General features: G+C 39.9%; 1 protein-coding gene across 4 annotated transcripts in view; it reads right to left on the bottom strand.

Annotated features, from left to right (window-relative positions):
• Positions 1–18,011, bottom strand: part of NAV3 (neuron navigator 3) — a 539,311-nt gene that overhangs the window by 31,545 nt on the left and 489,755 nt on the right. For 3 of the 4 annotated variants that reach the window (XM_075209582.1, XM_075209579.1, XM_075209581.1), the window contains 4 exons: positions 15,625–15,736; positions 9,636–9,760; positions 7,096–7,116; positions 4,104–4,276 (listed from right to left, as the gene is read on the bottom strand). In XM_075209582.1, coding sequence (XP_075065683.1) covers positions 4,104–4,276; positions 7,096–7,116; positions 9,636–9,760; positions 15,625–15,736 — 431 coding nt within the window. The remainder of the gene's footprint in view (positions 1–4,103; positions 4,277–7,095; positions 7,117–9,635; positions 9,761–15,624; positions 15,737–18,011) is intronic. The other variant, XM_075209580.1, reaches the window with a different exon arrangement.

Genomic DNA, 18,011 nt, shown 5'->3' with positions numbered 1-18,011 from the left:
ATCAATATAATGCAGTCACAAATGTGTTTAAGTATTAGCCTGGTTTCCTAGATAGACTAACCTAAATATTGATATTATATATTTATATATTTAGTAAATAGTATACAAACATTTCTAATACATTCAAAAGCAAATTACACTGGACATCATTAGGCAAATATCTTCAAATGCTACATTAGTAAATATTCTGCCAAGCCTCTGCTGGGTGGGAATTGCTTCAAAAAGTGTGTGATGATAAAGGACTTACTGATAGAATTGGAAAAGTAATAGTGTGAATAGTTTTTAACTTGTCTCAGAATCTAACAATCCCAGTGGAAAGAGAGCACAATTCAGATATTAAAGATTTGCAAGAAAGATTATGATGTGTCAAACTGAAATGGTAATACAGAACTACAAAATGTGTAACAACCAGGGCCGGATTAAGGGAATGGAGGCCCCTGGGCTAAGGGGGCCTCCATTCCCCCGTGAGGGCCCCCCCCCCCATGATCGGAGCGGATTGCGCCCCCCCCCCCCCTGTGCTCGGAGCTGCCCGAGCTGCCCGCGCGCCCCCCCTCGGCACTTACCTCGTTCTCCGGCGCGCAGTGCTCTCTTTACTGAGGAGATCTCGTGAGAGTGAGACTCACGAGATCTCCTCAGTAAGGAGACTACAGCGCGCCGGAGAAGGACTGCAGGGAAAGTGCTCAGCAGCACTGATCGCGCCGGGGGTGCCCCCGCCCCCGACCGATCAATACTGCTGCTGATCACTTTCAAGGGCCCCCTGGATGCCATAGGCTCCTGGGCTGTAGCCCAGTTAGCCCTATGGTTAATCCGGCCCTGGTAACAACATAGAACTATATATCGTACATCTCTGAACAGCAATAATTTCATGAACATTCTGTCTTCAACAAGGAATTCCTCATTTTATTGACAAATACTGTAATAATAGAAATTAAATTGGAGGTCATGTTAGAGCCTGTTACAAAAATGTATGTATTACAGACACAACTGTGCTTTAGGTCTTAAAATACTGGTTAAAGAGCACCCAAACTAGTAAATCTCAACCAAATAATACAAAAAAAAAAAAAATGGTACCAGGTAATCCTGCATCTATAAATAACGTTTTGTTGTAGTTTTTTTTTTATATATCTAATGGCTCTTCTAACAAACAACAATCATTTTCAGACTTAACTCCTATGTATAACACTTTACAGCTAAATAAAATATAAAAAGTAATAATTAAACACAGTACTTATGTTATGTACAGTTGTCAGGGAGCGGATGGTAAAAACAACTCCACCCAATAGGGCGGATGTGCTTGCAGCATATGGGTGTAATGTCCCTGTAGCAGATATATTCAGTTAGTTCAGTATTTCCCAAACCCATGGAAAACAAATAATTAACAACAGTCCATAATCACAGATCTGTTCTTATAATAGGGTGATTATTTCTGTGCCATAGATGTAATCTCCTTCAAAGTGATTGAAACCCTTCCCATCACCATCCGTGGGAAATAGTACAAATGGATTCCTACCAGAGATCCTGGTGTTCTCAGCATATAGGATATCCAGCGGAATCCTCTGGATGTCAGGCAAATCTTTGGAATATCCCCACTTTTCCACCTTATTCAAGTCCTCCAAAAGTTAAGGCTCTGCGGAGTCTCCTGTGTGTGTGTCTGTCTCTGAGCTGTCACTCCTCTGTCTCTGCGCTGTCACTCCTCTGTCTCTGAGCTGTCACTCCTCTGTCTCTGAGCTGTCACTCCTCTGTCTCTGAGCTGTCACTCCTCTGTCTCTGAGCTGTCACTCCTCTGTCTCTGAGCTGTCACTCCTCTGTCTCTGAGCTGTCACTCCTCTGTCTCAGAGACAGAGGAGTGACAGCTCAGAGACAGAGGAGTGACAGCTCAGAGACAGACACACACACAGGAGACTCCGCAGAGCCTTAACTTTTGGAGGACTTGAATAAGGTGGAAAAGTGGGGATATTCCAAAGATTTGCCTGACATCCAGAGGATTCCGCTGGATATCCTATATGCTGAGAACATCAGGATCTCTGGTAGGAATCCATTTGAACCATTTCCCACGGATGGTGATGGGAAGGGTTCAATCACTTTGAAGGAGGTTACATCTATGGCACAGAAATAATCACCCTATTATAAGAACAGAACTGTGATTATGGACTGTTGTTAATTATTTGTTTTCCATGGGAACTTTTATGCGCTGAATGTCCTAATGTTTTGTTATTACTGACCATTTCAGATTGTATTACCTGAGTTTAGGATTTTGGCTGCATTTAGGATCATATAGCGCCTTAGTAGTGGTTGTTTGACATTATTTCCCAAACCCAGTCCTCAGGTATCCTTAACAGTCGTCCATGTTTTCCATATCTCTTTGCTGGAGCTCAGGTGTATTCATTACGGACTGACACATTGTAACAGATCCACAGGTTGTACTAATTAATTCACTTGTCACCTGGAAAACCTGCACTGTTAGAGGTATCTGAGGACTGGGTTTGGGAAACACCGAGTTAGTTGACACCATTAATGAGCAGAATATGCTGGGTTCTGTAGTTTCAGAACACTGCAGCTGTTTGTAGAAGCTGCTTCATTATGCATTTCCCCAGGCTCAGCACTGGACCCCCAAGGTATGTCCTATCCTCCGATAGGACAGTCTGATGGTAGTCAAATGAGTTCATCAGTAACACCACAAAATAATCTATAGCAGTTTTAAAACTAAAATTATAAATAGTACTTTTAATAATTCAAGTTAGCAAAATAAATGTTTTCCAGGTCCCTGTCTAAAGCTCTGTAACCTTCCATTTTTTCATAAACAGTATAGCTTCTTCTCATTTAGTGCATAAATACATGCAAAGCCTTTATTCTGGCACACAAGTTCAATCACATGCACCACACTACATTTTACCGAGATCTATGCTTGTACATCACATGCCCATTTTGACGTTTCTTTGGTAACCAGATTAAAGAGGACCTGAATTCACACAACAGACAGATTTGCAATAACAAAATAATGTGGTTTGAAACACAGATATAAAAGACAGAAAAAAACAACACAACCTATTCCAGGGGCTTCTTACACCACTCAGAGTCGTCATAAAAAATTGTTAGGTCTGTGTGCAAGATCAGTGCACGCACATAGACCATTAGATAAGGGAGCTCCGTGCCATCCACTCTGTACCCAGAGATTTATATTACTGACAGAAATACTTTTTCTTCTCCTCTGCTCCATTATGCCTTTACTGCATCGGCGTGACAATGCGGCCATACCCCTGGCTCCCATACTGCACTAGTCGGCCGGCTGATTGATGCAGTATGAGAGGCAGGGGTATGGCCATAAAGCTGGGCTGTGCAGTGAAGGCATAATGGAACAAAGGCTCCTCGTCAGGAGAAAAAATAAACATTGGCAGCAGTATAAAATTCTGGGTGCAGGGTTATTGGCATGGAGCCCCACTGAGTCATGGGCCTGTGTGGACTACACCTGCACCCATTATAGATACACTACTGACTGCTATCAGAGACGCACCTGCAACGGCTTTACATTAAGTTACCTCTGTGTAATTTTTTAAATCCAATAACAAACAATAGCTCATGAGAGGAAGATATTCATGTATTTTATATGATGTGGTTGCCATTTTATCTAGAACAATTGGAGGAAACAACGCATCTAGGGGCAGATTCAATTCGGCGTGAGGTGACGCTATGTGTCTTCGGAATAGTTTTCAGCGACACATCACATCAGAGATTTTACAGAAATTTCTGCACATTTCTCAACACATCCGATACAGGTGCGCAGCAAAATTTGGCAAAAATGTCTTATCCTAATAGCCAGCAATAGGCGCATCTGAACATCGAGGCGATGCTCTGCGGTGTCTCGCGCCGAATTGAATCTGCCTCCTACAGTCAAATTCCTATTTTTTATTAATACAGTTACTACAAGGAGAACATGGCATTTTATACATATTGGAGCACGACTAGCATACATTGTAACTTAGAATGTTTAGACATTTTTGCAGTTCTGCTGTGATGCTCTGAATTCATGTGATATGCGGATCATTTCTGGTAGGGCTAGTGACCTAAAGAACAATTGGTCAGTAGTCATAACTCTAATAACTTACTCTGAGCTGGACTGGGATAGTTTCATTGCAGAGGAAATTGAATCCTCTGAATTATGCTGCAATTTTGGAGAGGACGGTACTGATGAATCTGTAAGTTCTTCAATATCTGAGTGGGAAGACGGATGTTTGTTGGATTTTTTCTTGCCAAAGGCTTGTTTGAAAGAGCTTCTCAGCTAAGATAAAAAGACACATTTTAGCCAGTTATAATGTTTGAAAACAAGATTACTAAAGTGTAGTTTTTTTTGCAAGTGAAATTGGTAAAAAGAAATAGAATATAACTTATAACTGTCATACAAAAACAATAATTAAATCTGTAAAATAATATATTTACAGTATGTATTAAAAAAATGTGTTGCTATTCTATGAAGCTATTTACGTGGTAATCTAAGTGATCTATTATCCTTATGTATAAACAAATGTTACTAAAATAGCACTTTGATACATTAATGTCATCAAGCAAAGTTTTCATTATATACTGTGAGCACAGCTGCCTTTCTACAATTTTTTCCTAGTTTTCTTTCTAGACAATTTTGCTTCCTGTAAATATATTAAAAAAAAAACATTGCTTTTAATAATTTGGCAAATACTGGAGATGAAAACCCAATAAATGAACACAAGGTGAAAGACTGGAGTAACGCACAAGCAATTTTCTAACTCTGTAAAGCAACATTTACAGGATTTGTACATAAATTGTATACAGCGGGACTCATTTAGAAGTAAACGCATTTGCGCTCTAAACATAAGTAGGAAAAAGCATATTTACGCGCATGCGTTTGGTCTGATGAATCTAGATTAAAATATAGTATTTGCACAGCTCGTACAAGAGTGTATTCTGATATCACATGATAGCATACTATTCCTGTTGCATTACCCTATTTGTCCATAATACAATAATGTAATGAAGTGTTCTATTTATGAGAGAATATTGTTTGGACAGTTATTAATAAATACAAAATTCACATTATTAATATAAAATAAAAAATACAAACAAAAGTGCAAAATAAAATTACATCTAGTACACATCTGTTGTTTTCACCTTTAAATATCAAATGGGAAATGTTCCTGCACTATCCGAATGCAAATGCCAATTAAGTAAGGCAAATAGATATAATGTAGCTGCAACCATAATTGTTTAAGTACTACTAGCTAAAGGGTCAATAAACAAACAGAAGTAGCTAGATAGTGCTGCTCATAGTCATCATTCTCTGCACCAGAACCCTCTAAAAAGCATATCTGCTGATGCGCCAACATTTAACTATAGCGCAAATATGTGACCACTGTACTAAGCCTATGACTGCTAACTCCAGTTCCACCTCTTCCTGCATAAGTAGACATAAGTCATCAATGCACAATTTTTGATGTGCATGCGCATATCTTACATACAATAAAATACAGACCTACGTTCACCTCTAAATGAGCCCAATCTCCAGACTTAAATCACATTCAATTACACAAACTGGTAGGAAGTAAGAAGCACTTGAGTGCAATGATATGAAGTTTTGTACAAAAGCCAAGTACAAATTAACAATGAAGATTTGATTCATAAAGGGGCCTGTGTTAAATCAAGTAATCGTATTTTATATTGCTTGCATGACATGCATTTGTAACCTAAAGCTTGTTTAGGTATTGAATGTTACAACTAAATAATTGAACAGTGTGCAAAATAATAGCCACAATATTGCAAGAGCAGGAAAAATTATAACCCAGTGTCATGCACCAAATATTCAAAGTATAACAAGAATCTCTAACAAAAATACAGTATGGGAGCATTTGCACTTCTAAAACTAAAAAGGAGATTTAGCCAAAAGAAAAAAAGAAAAAGAAAGTTTTAGAACCAGATAGAAGACTATAAACTAGTAAGTGCAGGTGGCTCTGGTCATCTATTTATACTTTACAGGATGTTTTGCATCATCATTAACAATAGATCTAGCAAAATAATCTGGGTGCGATAGTACACAAGAACATTGAAATGTATTCTATACTTCAACAGATATATAACATACAATGTATCAATCTTAGCTGTCATTTATTAACCCAAATTATTTACTATACTATAGTAGTACTAAACTACAAGTGCTAATGAGTAATAATACATTATAAAAGAAAGAAATTCAAGGTCATAGAAACTACTTTTTGGTCAAACACTAATAAATTTGATATCAATAGAACATAACATAAAATAAAGGTACTAGGAAGAAACATTAACAAAATATGCTAAAATCAGGTGCTTCCACACCAGTGGTATTCCCAAGTTATTTAAGAAATTAGCATCATATTATGCTTGGGGAAGGTATAATAATGCTGGGTAGGTCATTTTGCATTGTATGCATTCTATAGTAAGAAGTGGAGGCCTGAGTAACTGTGAAACAGACATGTTTCATGGTGCATGTTTTGCAAAAGCTACAGTTATATGGTGTTTCATGAAGTACAGTGGTATCACCTATAATGGACTAGAGAAATTCTGGAGAGGCTTCTGAGAAACAGTTTCACACCACCACTATCAAAACATCAACTAATGGAATTTTGTGTGGAAGAATAAGATCTCATGCCTCCAGTGGAGTTCCACAGATTTGTAGATAGATAGGTACAATGATAGTAATGGCTAACCAAAACCAATATCAGGGTAATGTATTATTATCTGTTCAGTCTGACTCCCTTATTGTGAAACACTGCATAATATATTTGTGATCTATAAATGCTAAAGCTAATAATAAGAATATTCTTATCTAACAGACAGTGATTTTTGAGAACTATCATTCAACTGAGGGATGAGTCCATATTTATTACCTACTTGTCACAATAAAAATCAATCTGTGATTACACGTGTGTATGTAATTTTTTTTTAATTCAACTACATGCAACAAATTATAATTAATATGCCCAGATTTAAAAATAATGTACAATAAAGACTTGCATTGAAGCCTTGCAAAATTAAAGTGGCCATGCCAGGAGGTTACTTAACATGCCAAATCAGTCAATGTTCTGTATTCACCTCACTTCTATTGAAGTTCACCTTGTGAGAGATAAAAAATAAATGAAATGGAATGACAAGTTAGTGTCAGATTACAATTACTTTGCATAGTACTCAGTACCCAGATCTCGGGTCCATATTTGTCTGATTACATAGTTCTATGTCTGTGACCGTATTAAGATGACAAAATGAGCTCTTCCAGCAACAGTAAAGTTAGCCAGTTAGGCTATCTGACCGAAAACACGTGTAACTGGCTTGTGTGCAATGGTATAACTACAGACACAAGACATCTACTATACACACATATAATGGATACTGGTGTAAACAAAGTCAAGTGTTTGCACCCAGGGGCACATTTAAAAGAGATGGGGAGGAGCAAGAGAAGTTAATGAGAGTACTATCTGAAAGCAGCATGTAGCAGAACAAGGAGTTGAGGCCAGCAAAGACAGGGTGAGTACATCATGCCTGGAATGGAGGTCTACTTTCATGTCCTGATTGGCATTTTTCCCCCTAGACAGATTTTACTTGCTCACCCTTCTTCCACCCAGTGTCCAAGCTTTATAGATAAATAAATGTATTCTACCATTAATTAAAATTGTACCTCAACACACTGCTCTCCAACCCCCTCAGAAATACAGGCCCATATAAAACAACAAAGAAAATATAAAACGGATACTGACTCACATAATGCCAGTGGGAAACGGAGGGGCAGCCTGCTACTCTTGCACCCTTAGGCTGAGCCTATGTGGCCATTTCTAGAAATCAGACTATGTCTGGTTAATATGCAGACATGGAATCCAATATCCAAAATGCTTGGGAGGTTTTTGGGATAATGAGTTTGCATTAATTTGGAGCACCATGACAAAAATATATTAGATTACATTATGCGCTGTGTTTTCCCACATTGCACTTGGCATTCTCCTCTTCATTCAAGTGCTCCTCACAGTGATTACAGAAGGGTGCACTTGGTGATTAGGTCTGCATGTTTCTTACTGGCTTTCTGAACTTCCTAGTATCCAAATAATACACCCCATACCAATACTAGCCACCGAATATTATGTGTTATGTATGCTTCATATACTACCGACTAGATTGTAGGTCTACTTGTATATTAGACCCCAAATGAAGTCTGCTTTAGCCATGCTGGTTTCTGCTTTATAGATATAGATTGAGGACTGTTTTATAAATTAGACACCAGATTGGGGACTTCTTAATATACTAGCCACCATACTGGAAACTGATTTATATACTAGAAAATAGATTGGGGTCTGTTTTGAATACTAAAACACCAGGAGAGACTCTGCCACCACAATAAGTTCTACTTTGAATATTAATCAACAAAACAGGCTAAGTTTTGTATACTAGCCACCAGAATATATTCTGCATTCACTATAATGAGTGTAACTGCAGAAAGGGAGCCCTGACTTTCAGATTGCAGGGACCTAACAGTTCCAGATGGTGTCCACTAACTAGAAAATAACTAAACAGACAAAAGTAATTTTAAACATTTTTGTAAAGTATACAGAAACACTGAAAACATTTATAGGTGTACTGCACAGGGGCAGCAATGCCGGCAGGACATGTAATGTGTTTGATTACTATTGGAACTAAAGGAAGCTTTGAGAACAAAAAGTTATGTTTATAATATAGGTAAGGGTGAAAAAGTGTAGAGTGTCTGTAGGACTTAACCAAGCTTGAAAGGATGCATGTTTCTTCAAGTTTATTTCCTGCCAATCAGCATTCTGTTATGTTTACCCTAAAGTGAATGATGCCATACAGTGAGCTGTAACACAGGTGTTGACATTGGAACCTGAATGCATTTGTAGTGTCTAGAGCTCAGTGTCTGCCTGCTGATATAAATGTATGCACTTTGCATAATCCCACTGGCATTGTCCTCACAAGCATATAAATGTTGTGCATTTGTGCATGAGTGTCAAATGTGACTCACATGCAGAAAAGCCGTGGATAATATATGATAGACACACTCACATGCATTTGCAAATGCATCCAGATGCAAGCGGCAAGGAGTTTACCCCATTCATTTCGAAGGGGTCTTCCAGATTGCATAATTGTGCTTCTGTTGCATGGGGTTCCGTCAACATGGTATGTGTCCCAGTCATTTCTATTTACACCGCTGCAAATAGTAGTTGCTGCAGATGTACATTTTGCTCCTACAGTTGGGTTAAATTTGATTTAAACCCCTGTATATTCTAAGATGCTTCAGATGTACTTTTTGTTACTATAATCAAGTTACATTTTTCTGAGAAAGTTGTAAATTAAATTGCGACTCTCAAACTATTCATAAACTCCAAACTATTGAAGAGGGTTGGATGGATTGTGTCTTCTAGGGCAGCATGCCGCAATGTGATCTGGCTTCAGTGCTTGCAATAAAAACTACAGTTCTGAAAATTGTGCACTGTTTATTTATTTCACAGTTCACTTTTGTTTTCCACATGAAGATTTTTTTTTTTACTTTTATGAGAAGATTGTTCCAGATACCCTGAGTACTTACAACATAGCAATTTAAACCAAAGCCGTTATATTTCAGTATTGGAACTTACCCAATTTTTCTTTTTCTTTTTCTTGGAATCAACATCATTGCCGCTACCAATGCTGGAATGACTTGTGGCACTATTGATACTGGAAACACTCTCAGAGGAGTGCTGTCTTCTTATTCGCATGTTTGCTGAGAAATGAGTCAAACACCTAGGGTTATTTTTTTATTCTCTAGAACACAATACAGGTTTTTAATCTTCTTGTTATCAGTGCTATCACAACCTCTAACCACTTCATCCTGTATAGCAGGGGGTGGCTCATTCTATTATAAAAGTAATATACAAAGAAAGAAGTTGATAAAAAAAATAGGTAATACTGGAATTGAAAATGACATTTACAATTGTGAAGTTCTAAATAAGTTGAGGAAGCATAGTGGATGTAAACTGTATTTACAATGAAGGTAAATTAACTCCATATTCTATATAAAAAAAATATCAACATTTTTGCCTGGCTGTTTTGGTTACAAGCTGGGGGGAAAAATGTATTTTATTTATATATTTATTTTTATACAAGGTGGAAATGGTTTATCTTCATTTAAGGACCGTTTACATCCACTCTCTGATTCCTCCCTTTTTGTATAATCCCTCACCCCATATGTTATTTGTATCACAGTTTCATAATGTTAAAGTTATGTTTTATTTCTATCATTTTAAAGGGGTATAACTCTTTTAGAAATAAATCTCAATATCAACTCTAATTGGTGGAATAAAAAGACCTACATATTTTTGCATCAATTGTAATCTCTATAGCATTTCTCCTATAGAGTTGATAAGTTACCTTTACTATAGTGCTAACAACAGGTAGCTGATACTGTGAAATAGCTGATAATGTCATCTATAGCCTGGGCATAGGTAAACAAGTGGGTGCAGCAAGGTATAATCCCTGATTAAACAGTGAGGGGCATTTACGAACAGGAATAAATTGTGCCTGTGCGCTGCGTTTCAGACTGTACACAAATATATTTGCACATCAAGTTGGTTTCTTATGCAGTAGATTGTCCTCAGGCAGGTAGGAGGATTGTGATGCAATAATGTAGTGGGTTATGTGGACATATGAAAAAAAAAAAGTATTTGATTTTTGCAGAATGGAAAAAAAGGATTGGGGGGTGTAATTGTTAACTTAATCTTATTTTAGTGGGAGTTTTCTGAGTCTTTTCCTCAAACTAGTGCACCTACAGCAATCTAGTAATAAAATCTTGTGGGGGCAGCTGAGTGATACTCAGATGCCCTGCGATACTGGCCTAGAGTGGTAAGACTCAACTTACCACTTAGTTGGGCCCATCTCAGTGGATATGTGCATGTGTGACCTGGTTTCATACCAGGCCCTGTCATAACAGGTCGCCTCAACGGAGCAGAAATCTTCTAAATGCTACCCTACTTAGAATGTCTGTGTAGCCGATGTGTCGCGGCCAATCGGGAAACCATAGGCTCACCAGAAGCTGCCCTAGAAAGACCAGCAACTTCTGGGGCTCTGTGAGGGATGGAAAGTCCCCCTGCCTGCTCAAGGTGCCCTACAGGAAGTAACAAGACTAGCCCCACCCCCCTCCCCATGGGATTTGTATCTAAAGAGTGTAAACTTTCATGCCCAGCCATCTCTTGAGGAAAGCTCTGAGGGTCTAAGTGAGTGAAAGGAACCTTCTCCAGGTCATATTCCGGCAGATGACTTCTGCTGAAGGAAGCAAAGCAACTGTCTGGCTTCAATTTAGTGTCATTGTTATGTGAAAAGAACAAGGGTGGGTGGCGACTCTACAACAGCAGCTATGGTGACCCCCTGAATGATCACCCCTCTCTTTAAGTTCTGGGAGAACGCCACTCCAAGAATTCTGACCTGCAGCAGGCGTTCCCCTATGCCTGCGGTCACGGAGAGGAAGGGTCCATCAGGCTTCCGGTTTGTCCAGGAGCCTGGGGTCTGGATGTTTTGCAGAGAATAGGGCTCTACCTCTCTGGGAATGACCTCTGGCCATAGAGGACCTGCCCCTAATGGTCTGGCCTCTCACCAATGGACCCCCCCTAAGGGATTGGTGAAAAGACCCAAACCTCGGAACCCTAGGTTTAGGTAAACTCACTGGAAAGAAGGTACTTTTACCTTCCATGGCCTGAGATATATTATTGTCTATTGTCTTGTGGGAAGCACAGTGGCTAAGTGGTTAGCACTTTTGTCTCACAACGCTGGGGTCATGAGTTCAATTCCCAAACATGGCCTTATCTGTGTGGAGTTTGTATGTTCTCCCCGTGTGTGCGTGGGTTGCCTCTGGGTGCTCCGGTTTCCTCCCACACTCCAAAAACATACTGGTAGGTTAATTGGCTGCTATAAAAATTGACCCTAGTCTCTCTCTCTCTCTCTCTCTGTCTGTCTGTCTATGTGTGTACATTAGGGAATGTAGACTGTAAGCTCCAATGGGGCAGGGACTGATGTGAATGAGTTCTCTGTACAGCGCTGCGGAATCAGTGGCACTATATAAATAAACGGCGATGATGACAGCAATGATTGTCTAATTATGGGCCAAAAAGGGCTGAGCCAGAGTAGGGAAGAGCGTCCAGGGATTTCTTTGACTCTGCATTGTCTTCGCAGGACCGGAGCCAGAGACTCCTACGGGCCACTATTGCTGATGCCAAGATAGATGAGGAAACTGAGGCTGCATTTTGAGCAGCCTCACACAGGTAACCCGAGCCTTTCAATAAATGTAGAGCCAGAGGAAGACGATCTGAGTAACCCTGCTTCCAAGCAGGTCAGCCCAGGTCTCCATTGCTTAGGCAACCCAAGCTGAAGACCGCATAGGTCTTAGTGAGGCGCCTGCTACCAGGAAGATGGATTTTAGAAAATCCTCCATCTTGCGGTTGGTGGTGTCGGGGAGTGCCGCAGAAACCGGCACTGGAAGAGTAGTATGGCGGGCATATCCACCTTTGGAACCTGTTCCCAGCCTGCCATTTCTAATGCCTGCAGCGGATAAAGGACTGGAAATCTGCGTGGTATAACAAACTTCCGATCTGGCTGCTTCCAAGCTGACTCAGCTATCACTAAGTTCCACTGATGCCGGAAATCAGACATAACATTTCCTGCGCTTAAAGAGGCCTAGGTCTGACCGAGGTTCCTCTAGATTCAATAGTTTCAATGTCTGGCGAGCTGCCAGTACCAAATTCTCAATGCCCTGAATCCCTGAGAATTCAGCCATATCACTCACCAGGGGAGGGGGGTTCTGAATCCTCAGGAAGCTCATCTTCTTCCACCCAAGACTCTTCTGAATCAGAAAGTGCGAGGAGAAGATGAGTAGACCTATGGCGCTTGCAGCGTCGTGCTTGGGTTCTGGGAGTGTCCAGAAACCGATTTAACCGTTCCAGGCTTTTAACTAAGGACGTGGACCACGCAGGCTCTCACTGAGAGGGGCCTCTGAAAGAGGAGGTGGATGCCTGACCAACAAGGCTCAGGTTCACATTCTGCCCTGCTGCTGGTGCCAATGGTGCAGCAGACGGGGCTAAAGGTGGCGGGAGCCGGGAGAAGTACCCCGCTGAAATCTCCGCTGGGCGGACAAGCATCTGAGTCAGTGCCGACACAGAATGCGTGAGTGTGACCGCCCAAGCCGTTTCCTCAATCTGATGTGTAGCAGAACCCTGGGCCTGTTCACCCCAGGCCCCCGCATTACAGTCCACACAACCCGCCCCTGTGTCCGAACGTCCACTAGGAAGCTTTACTTTACATTTGGAGCAGATGTAATATTTTGTCCGGGGTGTCTTACCCTTGTCTGACATTGTTATATAACAAGGTAATACTTTGCCCCTATTACCCGTTGCATGTCTAGTATAGAAGCAAAAGTTAACAGCTCAAATAATAAAGAATTAAATTTTTTTTTAGAAAATGAAACAACATTCTTAGAGGATACCCTCTCACTCTATCTATCTATCTATCTATCTATCTATATATATATATCCACTGTGAAGCATTTTCCTTGTCTGACATAATGATTTGCCCCTATTACCTGCTACCTGTCTAGCAATAGAGACAGAAGGTGGCAGCCACACCCAGGAATAATTTGGAGAAGGTGTGCTTTTGTTTTTTTTCAGAAAAGGAAAGAGAAGAAAAATCTTAGAGGATACTCTTTTGTCTATGAAATACATCACAGTACCTCCCAACTATATATCTATATATATATATATATATATATATATATATATATATATATATATATATATATATATATATATATACACACACACCTAGCTTGCAGCCTAAACTCCTAAAGCAGACCTAGGTACAGAAATTGTGAAACAATGTTTACTCCAAACAATGGCATACTTATATCCACTGTAACAATACAGTGTACAGTGTAAAAAAAATGATAGAAAAAAGGTACTTAGCCTCACTTGTATTTCCTGGTTTGAAACATACCAACTTGTTGCAACAAACAGAGTTCCTTTTCAATCGTTTCCTCCCCTCTTAAGCGGCCTGAGCATACAGGCCAAATGCGGGATTTTGTTAGCATAACCCCGCTGGCCTCTTATCTATAGCTATAGGTTTTCCATTAGCAGCTGCTCCATTTTTTGGTCATAGCCAAGTGCCCCCCCCCCCTCCAATGCAGCAGGGACTTGGAATATTCCAAAATGGCACCCGGTACAGAAGACGCGGCGCTAACTGCCAGAAGGCAGCGCTGGTGTCTGAATGGCCATGGTAACAGCAGTCTCCTTACTCAGTGCTGTTACCAGAAACATCCCTGCAGAAGCCTCCTCTTGTCTATGGCTGCTGTGCTCTAGTATATCAAGGTGAAAAACCTACACAAGCTGTGTATGTGCTGTCTATAGCACATACAGGTAATAGGTAATATTTAAAAAGGAAATGGCTGCAGAGCAGCACGCCAGAGGTCTTACTCCTCTGGCACTCAAACATATACTGACGCTCACACAGGGATGCAGAAGGGATGTAGCCGGTCAGCAGAAAAGTTACCTATTTGAGTGCCTACTCCAAGTTCCCTCATAACAACTCCATTGTAAGCAGGGTCCCCCAGGTGAAGGTAAGAGAAATGTCTAAAATCGACCTTTTGGCTAAGCTCAAGTGTAGTATTTGACCTAATACAGTTGGTTCGGGATGCCCTGACTGGTGGGTTCTCCTGGGTCTGATGCCGAAAGACTGGGGGTGATTGGAGCCAGAGGTGCCTGTGCCTCAGAGGCACAGGGCCCGTAGTTGACCTGAAACTGCAATAATGGTGTGACTAGAACCGTTACCTTGACTGCCCAAGATTTGCCTCAGAGGTGGTCACGAAGACTTGTGTATATAAATATGAAATGCATGAATGAATATATTATATATATATATATATATATATATATATATATATATATATATATATATATATATTAGTGAAGTGTAAGAAATATGTAAAACAGACAGCTCACATAGGCCAAAGGTTGGCCTTCTCACACAAATAAGTATGTATAACCGATATTGAGATTTGGTTGATAAAAACAGCTGTCTTAATAAGACAATGCAACTGAAAGTCCACATTCTGAAAGATTAGAAGGACAGAATTTTGCACTGGCAAAGAATAAATGTATAGATTGAAATATGATGGCTGATGGTTTACACTATGTAATGGAGTTAGAGAACAGTATAGACTGCTTAATTATTTTGTAGCAACAATGGCAAAGTTACAAAACCCTTTATTAAGACAGCTTGCTGCAGATGCCCAAAATTTGTGAAAATTTGGATAGTTGTGAAGGGCTCATTAGAAAATAGACTGTAAATGACTGGAAATTAAGGTTGATGCTATAAATAGAAGTACAGAGGCAAAAATAGCTCAAAATCACATTCTTTCATGATTTTTTGGGTAAGTCAAAACACGAACCAAAACATGTGGGGGTCAGTGCACATCTCCAGTATGTGTGTGTGTATTATATATATATATTTATTAATATCTATAAATCTCTATCTTTATCTATATACACACACACACGTACGTACACACAAATAGAATTTTATTGAAACAAAAACATAATTCAAAAATACCTCTATGACTGTGATCTGAACCATTAAGCGCTCCTTGTATTGCAGCCTGTGCTGCCGCATTCTGTGCCTTCAACATATCTATTGTCTCTCGAAGTTCGATAAGCTCTGATTCCTACAATCATATAAAGGAACATTCCATTAACTTATTACATACAACAACATCCATATAGAAACATTTAATTTCATGAATTTTATGAAATATGGCAATAAATCAGTACTTGGGGCCTGATTCATTAAGGATCTTAAATGAAGAGGTATCTTTTTTCAGTCTCCTGGACAAAACCATGTTGCAATGCAAGGGGTGCAAATTAGTATTCTGTTTTGCACCTAAGTTAAATACTGACTGTTTTTTCATGTAGCACACAAATACTTGATAGCTTATTTGTACACTGAGATTTAAAGTTGATATTTGTGTGCTACATGAAAAAACAGTCCGTATTTAACTTATGTGCAAAACAGAACACTAATTTGCACCCCTTGCATTGTAACATGGTTTTGTCCAGGAGACTGAAATAAGAAGTTTCTCAAGTTAAGATCCTTAATGAATCAGACCCTTGGTTATGTTATCAAAGAATACGGGTGCATATATTTTACACAGCTTCAGATTTTGTAATAGCATCTTTGACCTGAATAAATATGCTGCCTATATCTGTAGGAGTATAAAAGAAACGGAAAACGTACAGTAGCTCTGAAGCCAATGACAGCAGTAAGGTTATTTCCTAACAGAGTGGAGTTGACACCTGAAAGTGACAGCTGCACTGTGGAGCATCATGGTGGTTTTATATGGTGGCATAAGTGGGTGGTAACATTGTAGCATGATGTTGTATATGATTGGCAAATGAATGTCCCTTCTTACTATATTGTGCAAGCATTAAAATTAACTGTGCAATATGCATTATTTTTTTGTAATACACATACCATGTATTCAAAGGCCTGAAAAGTATGGCACTCGCTAGATGTTCTGCTGGACCTGTCGATAGTAGTAGACTGCCTAGTCAACCAATATATAAGAAATTTTATAAATATCTCCTTGTATTGCAGCATTCTCACTGATTCAAATGACAATGTCTGTTTCTTGTGTCCTTGGACAATTCATTTTGTCTCTCTGGCCCCCAGGCACCAAGATTAAATTTGATTACAATAATGCACAGTGTGTGTAGTCAATAGAATGTGTCCCCTGGGGATTCCACTTTTTCCTGAATTTGAGAGCCAGGCTTACTAGCATTTGTGCTCATTTGTACGGCAAGAAAAACATGCACAGTGCAAATGTTCAAAGCGCTTTAACAGGGCCATCTTCCATGTATTGTGTGCTATATACGAACTACATTCTAGTTCATTTAACAATTGTTATCTCAGGTACATAGGGGCAGTATTGATTTAAAGCTCTGTTGGGCAGGGAAACTGTGCCTGGCAATTTTGCTGTGTACAGCATTGCACAAATATTGTATGTGTTTTATTAAAGGCATTAAATATTAATAGGACCCTTATATCATACTTACCTACTTTCTTCAGCTCTCTTCCGGGAGCCAGCCAGTGGAGGGGGGCGTGAGGGGGCGGGGCGGCCAAAATCGCGTCATTTCGGCCCCGCCCCCTGTGACGTCATGACGCAAATTGCGTCATTTGACAGCGGGGGCGGGGCTAAACGCCGCGATTCATCGGGAATCGCGGCGTTTGGGATCTAATTCTGCCCACTTCACTAGGAAGTGGGCACTTCCTAGTGAAGTGGGCAGAATTCGGGAGATTGCCACACTCGCCCGGGAGTCCGGGAGACTCTCGCAAAATGCGGGAGTCTCCCGGACATTCCGGGAGAGTTGGCAAGTATGCCTTATATATGGACTGACCTTAGCAGATACCAAGATGAAAAGTAGCATACAACACAGCTTAGAGCAGGCCTGTCCAACCTGTGGCCCTCCAGATGTTTGTGAAACTACAAGTCCCAGCATGCCCTTCCAGCTATCAACAGGTTGTCTACTGGCAAAGCATGCTGGGGCTTGTAGTTTCACAACACCTGAAGGGCCGCAGGTTGGACAGGCCTGGCTTAGAGTAAAAAGCCATTCAGAACAAATTACTAAAACACCCAATGATCTACAAGGTAGATATGAATATTTTCAATTTAGGAGCCAGGCTGCTAATAAGCTAGTGACTAGTGTATCCATTCAGATTAAAAACAAAGACAATAAAAAGTAAAAGAGGACCTCAACGGAGGTGCTGTAGGGTAGACTTGTTAAACATGTTATAACCTATAATGTAGAACAACAATTTAAAAACAAAAATGTATGGTATCATAAAAAGTGATGGGTCAAAGCAGTGTCATTTTATTACAACGTATAAAACTTTCATGATTGCATAAGCTTTAAATTTCCAGCTGTATTTAAGTCTTTTTAAAC

This window comes from Mixophyes fleayi, chromosome 4, assembly GCF_038048845.1.
Source record: "Mixophyes fleayi isolate aMixFle1 chromosome 4, aMixFle1.hap1, whole genome shotgun sequence".
Taxonomy (NCBI): Eukaryota; Metazoa; Chordata; class Amphibia; order Anura; family Limnodynastidae; genus Mixophyes; species Mixophyes fleayi.
This window is presented reverse-complemented; position numbering and strand designations above follow the sequence as displayed.